This window comes from Vombatus ursinus, unplaced genomic scaffold, assembly GCF_900497805.2.
Source record: "Vombatus ursinus unplaced genomic scaffold, bare-nosed wombat genome assembly UNPS02014832.1, whole genome shotgun sequence".
NCBI classification, from domain to species: domain Eukaryota; kingdom Metazoa; phylum Chordata; class Mammalia; order Diprotodontia; family Vombatidae; genus Vombatus; species Vombatus ursinus.
The window spans coordinates 44,145,098-44,159,758 of record NW_020954610.1 but is presented as its reverse complement, the minus strand read 5'-3'; the positions used below and the strand labels follow the sequence as shown (position 1 = coordinate 44,159,758).

The window sequence follows — 14,661 nt, the reverse complement described above, 5'->3', positions numbered from 1 at the left end:
GGCTGAACAAGCTGTGGTATATGAATGCAATAGAATACGATTGTGCAATAAGAAACAATGAACAGATAGATTTCAGAAAAACCTGGAAAGACTTGCATGAACTGATGCAAAGTGAAATGAGCAGAACCAAGAAAACACTGTACATGGTATCAGCAACATTGTGCAATTATCAACTATGAATGACTCAGCTCTTTTCAGCAACACAATGATACAAGTACAAAGGGTTCAGGAAGGAAAATGCTATCCACATCCAGATAAAGGACTGATGGACTCTGAATGTAAATTGAAGCATATTTTTTTTTCACTTTACTCTTATTTGCATTTTTTTTTCTTTTGATCTGTTTCTTCTTTCACAACTGTGACCAAAAGGGAAATATTTGTTACACTGTAGCACATGTATAACCTATATACAATTGCCTACCATTTTCAGAAGAGGGGAGGAAAGAGAGGGAGGGAGAAAAATTTGGAACTCAAAGTCTTGTAAAAATAAGCGCTAAAAATTGTTTTGACATACAATTGGGGAAAAATAAAATACAATTAAAATACAACCCCCTCCCCCAGCAAACCAATATTATAAAACTGTGAAAGACTTAGTAACTCTGATCAACACAATGATCTACCACAGTTCCAAAGGACTCTTGATGAAAAGTGCTATCCACCTCCATCTGGAGAACTGATGGACTCAGAATACAAATTAAAGCATATTTTCCCCTCTTTCTTTTCTTTCTTTTTTTCCAGAACAAGGCAAATGCAGAAAAATTTGTTTTGCATGATTTCATATTTGTAATGAGTTTTGTATTTCTTGTTTTTTTGATGGGAAGGGTGGGAGGAGGGAGAGAATCTGGAACTGAAAATAAAATTGAATGGGAATGCAACTAAATATACTAGAAAATACTAGAAAAATAAAATTTTAAAACATCATTTAAATATCAAAATAGTAATTCTGAAAACTAAAGAAGAAATTAATAAAACTGAAAAAAATCATTGAATGATAAACAAAATTAGGAGCTGGTTAGTTTAAGAAAAAAATAAGCTATTATTTTGTTTGATTAAAAAGGAGAAAGGAAAACCAAATTACCAAAAAGACCAAAAAAATGAAAAGGAGAATTAACAACAAATGAAGAAGCATTATTAGAAATGATTTTACCCAACTAATATGCCAATAAAACCAATAATTTAAATGAAATAAATGCTTACAAAAATATAAATTACCCTAACTACCAGAACCAGAAGTAGAGAATTTAAACAACCTAATTTTAGAGGAAGAAACTTAAAAACTCATAAATGAACTTCCAAAGAAAAAAACTCCAGGATCAGATGGATTCAAAAGTGAACTTCATCAAACATCCAAAGAATAATTTATTCCAATATTACATACATTGTTTGCAAAAAGAGAAAAATAGAGGGGCAGTTAGGTGGCACAATAGAGCACCGGCCCTGAAGTCAGGAGGACCTGAGTTCAAATCCAGCCTTAGACCAAACACTTGACACTTACTAGCTGTGTGACCCTGGGCAAGTCACTTAATCCCAATTGCCTAAAAAACAAAAAACAAACAAAAAAAAAAGAGAAAAATAAATGATCCTACCAAATTCCTTCTATGACATATATGTGTGTATGAAAGAAAACCATAGACTAATATCCCTAATGAACATTGACACAAAAAAATAAATATTAGCAAAGAGGCTAAAATAACATATCAGGTTATACATTAAGATAAGGTTGGATTTATACAAAGAAGACAAAATATCTACAGAATGTATAAAATATGTGGGAGTCTACCTTCCACAATATATACAAGAACTATATAGACACAACTACAAGCAACTATTTACAGAAGTAAAGCCAAACCTAAATAACTGGTTAAATATTAGTTGTTCATGTGATAGGAAAAACTAATATCACAAGAATGACAATAGTATCCAAATTAATTTACTTATTCAATGCCTTACCAAACTGCCAAAGAATTACTTTCTAGAGTATGAAAAATTAATGATGAAATTCATGTGGAAGAAAAGTTTAAAAATCTCAAGAGAAGTAATGAAAAGATGTGGGAATGAAGGAGACTTAGCAGGGCCAGATCTTGAAGTATACTACAGAGCAGTAATTATTATAGTTTGGTATTAAGAAACAAAGAAATCAACCAGAAGAAGAGATTAAAAATGCAACACACAGAAGAAATGTATCTAATACTTTAGCATTCAATAAACACAAAAACCCCAGCTACTGGGATAAGGACTCATTATCTGACACAATGTTCTAGGAAAATTGCACAGCAGTATGGAAGAAATTAGATTTATACTAACACCTCATACCTTATACAAAGACTAGCAACAAATGGATATATAGCCTAGACATTAAAGGTCACATTGTAAATTAATTAGAGATATCAGAAGAAAAAATATCTGATATACAGATAGGAGAAAGATTTATGACCAAACAAGAAAGAAAGATAATAGAAAATAAAAAGGATAATTTTGATTAATAAAATTTTTAAAGTTTTGCACACACACAAAAAAATCAAATAAAGCTAAGAATAAAGGAGAACAAGTAAGTGGTTAAAAAACAAACAAAAAAACAACCAACCAACCCACAAACAAAAAAACCTTGGCAGCAAGCTTCTCTGATAAAAGCCTCATTTTTAAGGTGCATAAGGGACTGATTTAAATTGATATGAAAAAGAGCCATTTTCCAGTCAATAAGTGGTTTAAGGATATGAAGTCAGTTTTTAAGGGAAGAAACCCAAGTGCTGCCTGCACTTTCAGATGAGAGCAATGTGTTATTAGTTTTACCTAATTTCTATTTTGTTTCAAGAGACATTTCACAAAGAGGGAGTATTCTGTAAAAGTTTGTAACATAAAAACAAAACATCAATGAAACTGAAAGTGTAAAACTGAAAAAAAAAACAACTGCTTAATGAGGAAAAAAAAAATTAATGACCATACATTTGCAAACCATCTGCCCTTAAAAGCCAATTTTTCTGAGCATCAGTTCCCCAGTAAAGAATTTTAAAATCTGCAATTGGAGAACATTAGTAGCTTCAGGGACCCTTTTAAAGGATCACCATGCAGTGCAGACTTTTGATAAGATCCATCCCTGATGCACAAAATCACAGAATCTCTGAAATGGAAGAGACCTAGGAAATCATAGATCTAAAATAAGAAGAGTTAATCTAATTCAGCTCTCTCATTTTAAAGACGAGGTAGTTAAGGCCCAGCAAGGCTCAGTTTAAGTCACTGTCACTCTATCAGAGGCAAGATTTGAAACCAAGTGCCCTAGCTCTTTAACCAATGCATTTTTCACTCCATAGGTCACCCAGTCCAACTCATATTTGTACAGAAATCTGTGAGCTATCTGGCATCTACTTAAAGACCTCTAATGAGGAGGAACCCATTATCTCCTGAAAGAGCAATTGTGAAAATCAGCTTGAGTACCTGAATAAGATAGTAGGAATACATCCTTCAACTTAACCATAATTGATAATGTAGTGAGAATAAGTTCTATTACCTTAATAAGATAGGTCATCAACCTACCATAATGGATTCCATTTTTAAGCCTTCATTTTAGGATTGAGCTGTTTTCAGTAAGTTGTTTTTAAACAATAAAATAAGCACCTTTGTGGTATGACCTAGTAAGCCACATGTGCATGGTCTTAAAACAACTGATAAACACATATTGACCTTATGACAAAACAAACCATCAATGAAAAAATATCATAAGCAACTTTATCAGTGATTTTGAAGAAAATTTAGGAATACCTAAATACCATAGCTAAAAGTAGAGAAAACCTACCTGAGAACCCAGTCATCAGTCTGTTCCTAGGGCATGATGAGAGCTGGCTCCTGTGTTCCCCATACTTGATATTCGAGCAAGTTGGGGTTCGCTCAAAAGCATCGATTATTGGTTGACTGAGATTTGCCAGTGGATCATCCCAAAGGGAGACATTTGACCTCTGTCATCCAGCTGGGGAAACTTGTCCAGTTCCTGTATGCATAAAGGGAACTCTAAGAAGCCAGGTTAGTGGTTTGTTCTTATAGGGTATTACTTGCATGCTCTGATCAATCAAGTTCGTTTGGATGCATTGAGAAACACAATTCTCATGTGCTTCTGTCAGCATACACATAATTGGTTATCCCCCGGCAGTGGTGTAGGTTACAGCATCCTGTTCCACTCTTGTTGTTGTTGTTGTTGAATCATTTCAGTCGTGTCCAACTCTTTGTGACCCCATTTGGAGTTTTCTTGTCAAAGATACTGGAGCGGTTTGCCATTTCCTTTTCCGGCTCATTTTACAGTTGAGGGACTGAGGTATACAGGAATAAGTGACTTAGGCAGCTCTAATGACCAGAAGGGTTTTCCTTACTCTGAGTTTAAAGCTGCCTCTTTTCTACTTCTAGTCATTTGTTTCCAGTGTCTTGATAAGTTACCCAGGTTGTACATCTCTCTTCTGAAGGTAACCTTCAGGTATGCTTCCCTCCTCCCTGCCGGACCTTTGACTTGGAATGCCCAGCAAAGGACCTCAACTTGATCTGAAAGCCTTGGAACCTACATCACTTTGATCCTGGGAGCATTTTGCAAGGTTCCAAGCCTGCCAAGACTACCCCATCTCTCTTCAAGATCAAATGTTCTCTGTCCCCACCCTGCCTGATTTTCTCCAAGCCTGAGCAAACTCTGCTATTAATCAATCACCAACTTCACTTAAGGCCTATCATTGTCTCAGGCCTGTTGCTAACAAGTGGATCTCGCTTGACTGGGGATTGACTGAGGGCTGGCTAGTACCTACCCTGGCCCACCTCAAGCAATAACATTAGAAAACAGTCATTGAAACAAGTACAGAACAGGTAAGACTGACAAGCCAAGAGAAGGAAATGTCACATAGGATCACTAGATATATGACTTAAATATCTTGTAGTCAAATAAATCTGAATGCTCAAAAGACAAGCTTTCAACCAAATGTAACTATGATAAAGCCCAAAATACACTATGAATCATTATGAGCAGTGATGGAGTAAGAAATTCTGGGTCCTGAACTCCTCTACCATCACCAGCGTCATCCACAATGTCTCATAAGTCTTGTCAGTTCTGCTTGAATGACATCTCCCACATCCCTCCCCACTTCTCTCCATTTACAGGGGCACCACCCTAGTTCAACCCATCACCACCTCTCATCAGGACTATTGCAACAACCCTTAATTGGTCTCCCTGCCTCAAATTTCTCACCGCTATGTCTTCCACACAGCTGACAAAGATATGGTCAAAGCACAGGTCACTCCCTTGCTCAGTGTTTCCCTATTCAAACCACCATCAAATACAAAGTCTTTTGTTTGGGATTTAAAGCCCTTCACAACCTGGCTGCAGAGTTTTTGGATTCTGCTTGGTTTCCAAAAAGATACCTGATGTGCACTAATGGGGGGAGGGGACATAACTTCAGAGTTATTTAGTCGACTGGCATTGTTCTAAAAGTGGAAAGAAGGTTCCTATCTTATAAACCAGAGGTGTCAAACCCTGTCAAAATTTTTTGGAGATACCCTGTTCTCCAGAGGTAAGGCCTAACAAGCAGGCTGTGCCCTGAGCATGGCATACCAATAATCCCTTGCGCTCAGCAAGACATCACCCTCTGGCAAAGTATATTGCTTAGACCAGCACCAGGTGTTCACTGAGGAATTTAGCTCCCTCTATTTCCCAGGGCCATCCATCACATGTTCCCTGTTACTTGTCACTGACAGGTACTATACTCCTGACAGGTACTGTATAGCCTGGCAGGGTGGCCACAACCCCTAAGACTTAAAACAATGACTGTTACCATGGGACCCAAGAAATGCTAACCATGAGAGCTATTGCAAGATCTAAGACTAACTATGTTATGGGCCCACCCCTTTTATGTGGTCCCAGCATCAGCAGCCTTAAGCCTCCTTCTTGAGGGGCAGGAGGTTTCCATATGCATATGTCATTTTCCTCACTCTGAAATTAATTAAACTTCTGTTTGTGTCCTGACTCTCTTGTCTCTAGCCTGTTCTGTTTGGCTCCAGCCACCCACCGGTTAGAAGCCAGTTCTGATCCAGCTGACAACCCAAATAGAAATGGAGGCCACTAAATTATATATAAGGACTCTGAGGACCACATATTGACTTAGAAAACCACATATTAACATTACCTATGTTTTGTTGTATTTTTATTTATTTTGTCAAATATTTCCCAATTACATCTTAATCTGGTTTTGACACACTTGGGAGTGTTCTGGGCCATGTGTTTGACACCTCTGCTGTAGAAATCTGCTTCATATCTGTTTTATATGATTGCACATGTATAAGCTATATCAGATTGTTTACCATCTTGGGGAGCAGGGGGAAGAAGAGAGAAAAAATGTGGAACTCGGAATCTTATAAAAAATGAATGTTGAAAATTGTCTTTACATGTAATTGGAAAAAATAAAATACTATTTAAAAAAAAGAAAGAAAAAAATCTGCTTCATCTGAGAATGAATCTTGACTAGTCTTAAATGATTTGGGAGCACCAAGATTCACTTCTCAGAATCTCCCAAACAGATAAAGGTGTCAGAGGAGGCCAAGGTGAGTAGTAAAGGGTAATTTTGGTGTTATGGATACATCTTAGGTCAAAAGCAGCTCAGTGTAGAGAAAATCTCCAATTCTGGAGATGAAAATAGGAGCTTTTGGTTTAAATAAGAAAGGATAGCCTCTCAAGATTATGAGCAAAGCATTCAAAAGACATTACTAGAGCTGTCATTAAGGGCAAAGGGGTTTCTTCTGGGCATTCGCATGTTTTAAAATTACTTCAAGCTTTTTGGAGCCAAAGTTCAGAATTTCATAATTCTGAGCCAAATATATTCCAACCACATTGTCTATCATCTGTGGAAAATCTTATCATAATCAGAAAGGAGTTAGCTTCCTTTCATGTTTCTCTAACATTCAATGAGTTCTGAGAAATTAAAAGCATTGTCAAAGCAGTTCTCTTTTTGGTTACACAACTTTGAGTAAAATAGTGAGATTCCTTCTACAGAAGGTCTATGTTTGAGTCATAATACCATGGAAATCTTATTATATACTATAATTATGACTTTAGGGTGTGTTTCTCAACTGCAAAAAGAATCCTATGATGTGTGGACCATTTTCTCACTTTTATTCATTCACTTCCCCAGGACATAGGAAGGTTTTAGGAAAGCTGGTCAAGCCTAGGCTACTGCTGAGGCCGTCAAGAAAGCCTGAAATAGAAATTGAAAGACCTTTCTTCTTTGAGCTCCACTTAGCCAAGTCACAGCACAACAGTAAAATGGATCCAAAGTCCACTGAAGTTCTAGGTTCTAAGATGATGTGTGTGGTGATGTCACAGAAACCTCAAGCTTGACTATTTAACAAGGAGCCTACAATTGTCAGCGTTGGAAACAGTGAGCAAACTTAGTCTGCAGTTTGTTTCCCTTGGCAATCATTATGCAGAGCATTAAAAACATGGTAAGTATTTGGCTTGAGCAGCTGTTTCTTAAAGACCTTTACTTTGGGTACCCTGCAGAAGAGAAAAGAGAAAGACATTTGATAGACTTAGGAATGTTTTCCTAGTGCAGTAGTCAATGATTCTCGTGGAAATGCATGAGACAGGGCTTTTCACATAGGAGGCTCTCAAATATCTTTTAAATTGAATTGAATGCTATTGCAAAGCTATTAGTTAGGCAGCAAAGATCATAGGATCATAAAATCATAGAAATTAGAGTTGGCAGGAACCTCAGAAACCATTTAGTTTGTCTCCTCTAGCCAATAAGGAAACTGAGGCGTGGGGTATACAAGTGATTTGCCCAAGGTCACACAGGTAATAAGCGTCAAAGGCAGCATTCAAATAAAGGTCCTCTGATCCCAGCCCCAGCATTTTTTCCATTGTACATTTATTTCTGATAGACTGTCCTGAAGAAATAGTTCCCATAAAAATTATCCAAGAGGCCAATTACCCAATAGTAATTTTGTTTTCTTCTTTTTACTTTTTATCTGAGTTCCTATTGTATCAAATACATAACCCATTGACCATTAGCTCAAGGGTTAAGGTAAAATTGAGGCAGTTAAATCTTGCTTTTCTCCCCTAGCTAAAAGTGATCCTTTTATCTTCAAATTTCTCAAAGCACTTAGATCTTTCTTTCATATTATGGTTATTGGAATGAGTCTTTTCCCTGTTACCACTACAATCACCACCACTATCCTCAAACTCCCCCATTCTCATCTCTAATTTATTTGTAAGCTCTTTGAGATGGTGTGTATTTCACATCTACTTTTTGTAACCCCAGTGCCTAGCACAGTAACTCTCAAATTAAAAAAAAAAAGTGGGGGTGGGAAGGATCTGGCTTTATGATTTCACTGGTGTGTGAGAACTCCCAGTTTGGAAAATCCCTTCATCTGTGCAGATTAGACATTTATTTGTAAATTATGATTTTAGAGAGTTGCCTGAACCACTGAGAGGTTAAATGACTAGCCTAGCTAGTATTTATTATGGCATTGTAGTTGTAGTGTTAGACTTAAGAATCAGAAAGACCTAAATTCAAACATAGACTAAGGTACTTACTCTTAACTGTGTAACCCTTGGAAAGCCACATCACTTTTCTTAGTCTCAGTTTCAAATGCCAATAATAATATCTACAGTACTTGCTTGGGAAGGCTGCTGTGAGAATCAAATGAGATGATACATTTAAATTGCTTATATAATTAGACAGTCAGGACTTAGACATAGGCCTTCATGTCTCCAAGGCTGGTCCCCTGTCCACTATAACACACTGCCTCTTCTAATAATAATAAATAATAAATATTTTTCAAATTTAATTGACAGAGTTCAACAACTTTTGGTGCAAATGCTAAAGGTCTATTTTCAAAATCCTAGTCCCTACTGTTGACTCTCTTTACTGCTAGTATTCTAAGACTCTAAAAACCATCTCCTCGTGGTAATGTTGATTACAATTATTTTGCCAGTCACCTCTACCAAGCCCGCTTCCACTTCAAGGGATATTTGTTGTTGTTGTTCAGTTGTTTCAATCATGTCTAACTTTTCATGACCTCATTTGGGATTTTCTTGGCAAAGTGGAAAGTTGGTTTGCCATTTCTTTCTCTAGTTCGTTTTACAGATGAAGAAACTGAAGCAAACAGGGTTAAGTGCCTTGCCCAGGGTCACAAAGCTAGTAAGTGTCTGAGGTCAGATTTGAAGTCAGGGAGATGCCTTCCTGACTCCAGGTCTGGCACACTATTTATCTATCCACTGTGCCACCTAATTTGCCAGTAACTACTATGTTCTGTCCCTTTGAAAAAGTCAATGAATGAATGTTTTGAATACTGTCTCTATTATTGTTTCTGGTTTTTACCCGTTTCTTCAGTTTCATATTCTCCTGATTTCTTTGGGAAATTACATTGCTAGGAAGGGTTTGGGCCTTTTGTTCTCTGGATCTATGTAAAACTCATCAAAGTTAAGGAAACCTGGCTTATACTATAGCAAAGGGTGTTTATTAATGCCAATCAAAAGGAGTTCATTGGGCTTTAGCAGATGTTTTTAAAAATGCCTCTTCTCCAAGTTCACATATTCAGTTAAAACATATATGAGTCCTGGGAAAAATGCTCAAATTTATGGTTTTTATTAACTGCCATTTACATGATAGTACAAAAAATACATACATGAATTCAAATACATGAATGACCCTAAGCATTAGCTCTGTTCTTTTTCAGACCTCTCCTATATGCTGGTAGCTGGTCCATTATGGGGGAAACCAGTGAAAATTTTAGAAGGGAAAAATTTTATTATTAATCCTCTCTGCAAAATTGTGGCAGTGTCATGCAGTTGATAGTGCACTCCAGTAGAAATAAGGAGACGGCTTTAGGCTGGGTTCTGCTACTAATAAGCATTTATTTATTAAGCACCTATTATGTGCTAGACATTTATGTAAGGCTTTTTACATCCTATTGAGGTAGACAACAGGTACAAAAATTATGAATTTACTATCTGTGTGATGTTAGGCAGGTCATATTACCTTGTAGCCCTCAGTTTCCTCATTTGTAAAATAATGATCTCTAAGGTTCTTTCCCTAGTGGCAGCTAGGTGGTGCAGTGGATAGAGTATCAGGCCTGAAGTCAGGAAAGTTTATCTTCCTGTACTTTAAATCTGGCTTCAAACACTTACTAGCTGTGTGACCCTGGGCAAGTCACTTAACCCTGTTTGCCTCAGTTTCCTCATCTGTAAAATGAGCTGGAAAAGGAAATGGCAAACCATTCCAGTGTTTTTGCCAAGAGGATCCCAAATGGGGACCAAGAGTCAGACATGACTGAAATGATTGAATAACAGAGGTCCTTTCTTCTAGTTCCTTGATTCTGCAACTCATGTATAGATACTAAACACATTTCCTCATTTATGTGCTTGTTTCAGAGGGAATTTGAGAACTTTCTGAAGAATGCTGGTTCCAAACTTGTTGTTGTTGACTTCTCAGCAAAATGGTGTGGTCCATGCAAAAGAATTGGTCCTGTTGTTCATGTAAGTATCACCAACCTCTCTTCTAAATGTTTTTTTCTTGCTTTTTGGTGAGGCAATCGGGGTTAAGTGACTTGCCCAGGGTCACACAGCTAGTGTCATGTGTCTGAGACTGGATTGAACTCAGGTCCTCCTGACTCTAAGACCAGAGCTCTATCCACTGCACCACTTAGCTGCTCCTTCTTTTCTAAATTCTTAAAGGAGATTTAAAGACCTTTGATATAAACATATATATTTTTCCTTGCCACTCTTGAGAGCTGGACATTTGAAAAATTTGTATTGTCTTTATGAACCTGGTTTTCTGCAACATTTCTGCTACTGTAATATAAGCTCCCAGAGGACAGAGACTTTCACTTTTGTCTTTATATCCTTAGCACCCAGCACAGTACCTGGTACCTGGAAGAATGCCTGATTAACATTTGTTGGTTGTCTGATTGATTAATTAGAACTGAGTAACATACATCATGTTCCAAGTTAAGACATATGTCATTAATCTGGATACCCAGTGGTTATAGTTGTATTTCCTTTCTTTATTTCTTTTTTAAAATTGTATTATTTTTATTAATTTTTTTGTTTTTACTTCACATTCATTTCCAAATATACCTCTTCCACTCAACAAGTCAACTCTTATTTTAAAAAATAATAATAAAGGAAGAGAAAAAAAGTTCAGCAAAACTTACCAATGTATCAGCTGAGTCTGACAGTATATCCAATATTCCACATGCATAGAGGTCTACTTCTGCAAAGAAGGAAAAGAGGTGCATTTTCTAAATTCTGTGATGGGGCCAAATTTGATTACGATTACATAGCATTTAATTTCTTTTTTTGTTGTTCTTTCCTATTACTTTGTTGTAGTCCTCACGAATATTGCTTTCATGGGTCTACCTACTTTACTCTGCATCAATTCATATAAGTCTTCCCATACACCTCTGAATTCACTTTTGATATTATTATGGCAAATATTCCATTATATTAATGTGCCACCATTTGTTTAGCCATTACCCGATACGACAGGCATCTGTTTTGTTTCCAGGTCTTTTCTATCACAAAAAGAGCTCCTTTTTTCTTTCTTTGAGCTCCTTGGCAGTGAATTCCTAGAAGTTAAATAGTTGAGTCAAAAGCCATGTCATTAAATTCCAAATTTAATGTTGCCTTTCAGTGAAAATTTCTGCAAAGAAATACAAGATGTAAGGATACTACATGAACTGATGAATTTATTCTCCCTTTCTTTCAAACTGAAACAATCAGCTTTTAGCAGAGCTCCAAAAGAAATGCTATAAAATACTAGACTGGGGCTATAGACAAAGGTCATAAAGAGTGGGAGGAGTAGAATTTCCTTCCCTGGAGATGGATAAAGCTAGGCTTCATACCCTTCTCTTGAGAAAAATTTGAGTGATCTTCCCTGAAGATAGAGGGATAGCCCAGATGACCTTTAAAAAAAACATTGAAACCTTTAAGTTCTTTTTTAATCACCTTCATCTCCAAATATATCCCTCCCCATTACCACCACTTAGAAAACCATCCCTTATAACAAAGGTTACAAAAGAGGAAAAGTAGTTGAGAAAAATTAACCAACATATTCACCAAGTCAGATAGTATATGTAGGGTGTCACATCCATGATGTCCAAAGCCCAACCATCCCCAAACCCTCACCCTGACCCTAGCAAAGAAAAGAGGAAGGTGAGTCCTCATATCTCTTCTAACGGGCCAAGCTTTGACTCCAAAGTGGAGTGCACAGATACCAGGGAGTATTAAGTGGGTACGCATGAAGAAAATGTTAGAACTGAGGAGAGCAGCACAGCTGTTGTTCAGTGAGCTTGCAGCTGCTGCCTGACTGCTGCTCTCCTTTACCTGTCTGTCGGATGAAAGGTCAGCCAGCCATAAGCACTTTTCCCCAAGCCAAGAGGCAGGCAGGAAAGCACTTGGGAAAGTCCCCATTCATCTATGTCTTCCCTACCCTGTCTCCATTACATCAGCAACACTCACATCTTGTATGTCCCATGGCCAAGGCTCTGCATACCACCCTCATCCCAGGAACTGTGAAGTGTGACAGGGACAGACAGACCCTGCTTCTGTAGCTGAGACTCTTCTAGGGCCTCACCCTCAGGGGGGGATGGGACAAAGTATTATTCTCACACATACTACACTCTACCTCCAGGAGAGCTAGAAAGCAAATTGCTAGAACTCCCGGTAGGGCCCTGGGAGCAATGCAAATTGGGAAACCCTGCCTCCCTGGGAGTCATTAACCTGTGCACCCAGGAGCTAAGGTTATTTTCTCTTTTTTTGTTTGCCTCCTTTTTTTTTTTTTCAAATTGTATTATTTTCCTTTCCTGTGCCTCACCCTCAGGGATGATATGATGGATATCCATCCTCATATCCTCAGGGATGGATATGCTTCACAGCATAGTATAAAATGGGTCCAACCATTTAGGAGTTCTCCAAGGGCCCTCAAAGCTAGACATGCTTCCTGAGGATACAAATTTCTTCCTGCACCTCCCCCACCCACAGAATAAGGGCGGCTCACCGCAGCTGACCAAGCCCTGCAACTATGAAAGTCAGTACAGAGCAGAAGCAGGCCAAGACTGCAGCATTTAGCCAGAGGTGAGAGGGAGTTGTGTGGCTGCTGAAGCTGCTGTGGCCGCTGTTGCCACTGCTGCCCCCACCAAAGAACTTGAGGCTCACGTAACCCACCAGAGAATCCTCTCAAATATGCAATCCTGCTCCCAATATCCAAACAAATCCAACAGACAGTTTGGAGAGAAACAAAGCCCATCCATCACCGGGAAACTAGGGCATCTTGCCTTCTCCCTTGGGGCTCTCTACTCTCCCCACCTGAAAAAGCTACCCTCCAGAGCACACACACACACACCTCCCCCAAAGACAAAAACTTACTAGCAGAATTTCAACAAAAATCTTTGTATAATTGATGGGTGGAATTAAAAAATAAATATCATGATTTAGTAAGCACAACTTTAATAACAGACTTCTTTCATTTGGATCTACATCTTTACGTGGTACCTGGGACAGCCATTAAAACCAAGCATTCAAATAAAATGCATTCAGAACCAGATCTTTGAATCACTGTATCACAAAGCCATGATTTTTTTTTAAATGTTGATGCATATTCAATCACACAGCTCTTATTAAACATATATATTTTAGTGAGAGAAAAATATTGTATAACAATATTTTAAAATTTAAAATATTTATTTCATCATTATCTCATACTTTTAAATATCTACTTTGTGTTATATATATTTTATAAGGATAGAGACTGGATTTATGATTTCATTGCAAACTCCCAAATGAGGAAATTACTGAAACATACAGTCTTAAGAGAATTGTCTGGAGCACTGAGAGGCTGTGACTTGTTCAAGGTCACACAGCTACCTAGAAATGTCAGCGGCAGGACCTGAACCCAGCTCTTTCTGGCTCTCTCTCTATCCACACCATTCTGTATTTTTAATATAATGTATATAATATATTGCTATAACTGTTCATGTATATAACTTATAAATAAATATGCAGATTTTGGGGGGGGGAGATGCATGGCCCTCATTTTTTGCTGATAAGGACACACATTTTTTTAAAGATAGTTTCCTAAATGACTTTTCAAGAACCTTACTTGCCCTAAGATTCTGTCATATCAGGAGACTAATACCAACGTACTGAACTGCATAGGCAGGTGCTCTCCACTTTCAGTTGTGGGTTACTTAGTTGCAGAACCGGTTTACAAGAGACATCTGCAATGTGACTTGGTAAGGAGAACACAAATACAGTATCTCCAAAGGGCCAGGTTCACTGCAGCTTCATATTCCACAAATTTGTAAGAGGCAGTGTGTGAAAGAGCCAAGCCCTTGAATATTTCCCTACAGTGATTTCAGACTGCTAAAAGAACCACTCCTCCTCATCAGGAACCAGTGTGCTTTGTGGTATATTAACAGGGAAAGCCAATGCAGAGAGACCAGCCCCTGCCTCTGGGGAAAGTTGTATTTCACAGCCCTTTTTTGGACCAGATGCCCTCTTTAGAGGAATGGTCTGCATGGTTCACACTTCTCTGCACTTCCTCTTTAAAAAGACCACCCTTAGGATAATGAAAAAGAAATTGGGGTGGAGAGGACAAAGAATGGAGTAATTGATTTGGAATGCAACCTGAGAAACTTAGC

General features: G+C 37.8%; 1 protein-coding gene and 1 long non-coding RNA gene across 5 annotated transcripts in view; one reads left to right on the top strand and one right to left on the bottom strand.

Moving 5' to 3' along the window:
* LOC114025630 overlaps positions 1-11,230 on the bottom strand; it is a 112,154-nt gene extending 100,924 nt beyond the window's left edge. Inside the window, exons 1-2 of the long non-coding RNA XR_003567053.1 lie at positions 11,176-11,230; positions 3,791-3,982 (exon numbers count right to left, since the gene is read on the bottom strand). This is a non-coding gene — a long non-coding RNA (uncharacterized LOC114025630). The remainder of the gene's footprint in view (positions 1-3,790; positions 3,983-11,175) is intronic.
* The window catches only part of TXNDC8 (thioredoxin domain containing 8), a 36,513-nt gene continuing 28,885 nt past the window's right edge, over positions 7,034-14,661 (top strand). For all 4 annotated transcript variants that reach the window (XM_027839094.1, XM_027839096.1, XM_027839095.1 and 1 more), the window contains exons 1-2: positions 7,034-7,461; positions 10,394-10,498. In XM_027839094.1, the coding sequence (XP_027694895.1) occupies positions 7,441-7,461; positions 10,394-10,498 (126 nt within the window). In that variant the 5' untranslated portion in view covers positions 7,034-7,440. The remainder of the gene's footprint in view (positions 7,462-10,393; positions 10,499-14,661) is intronic.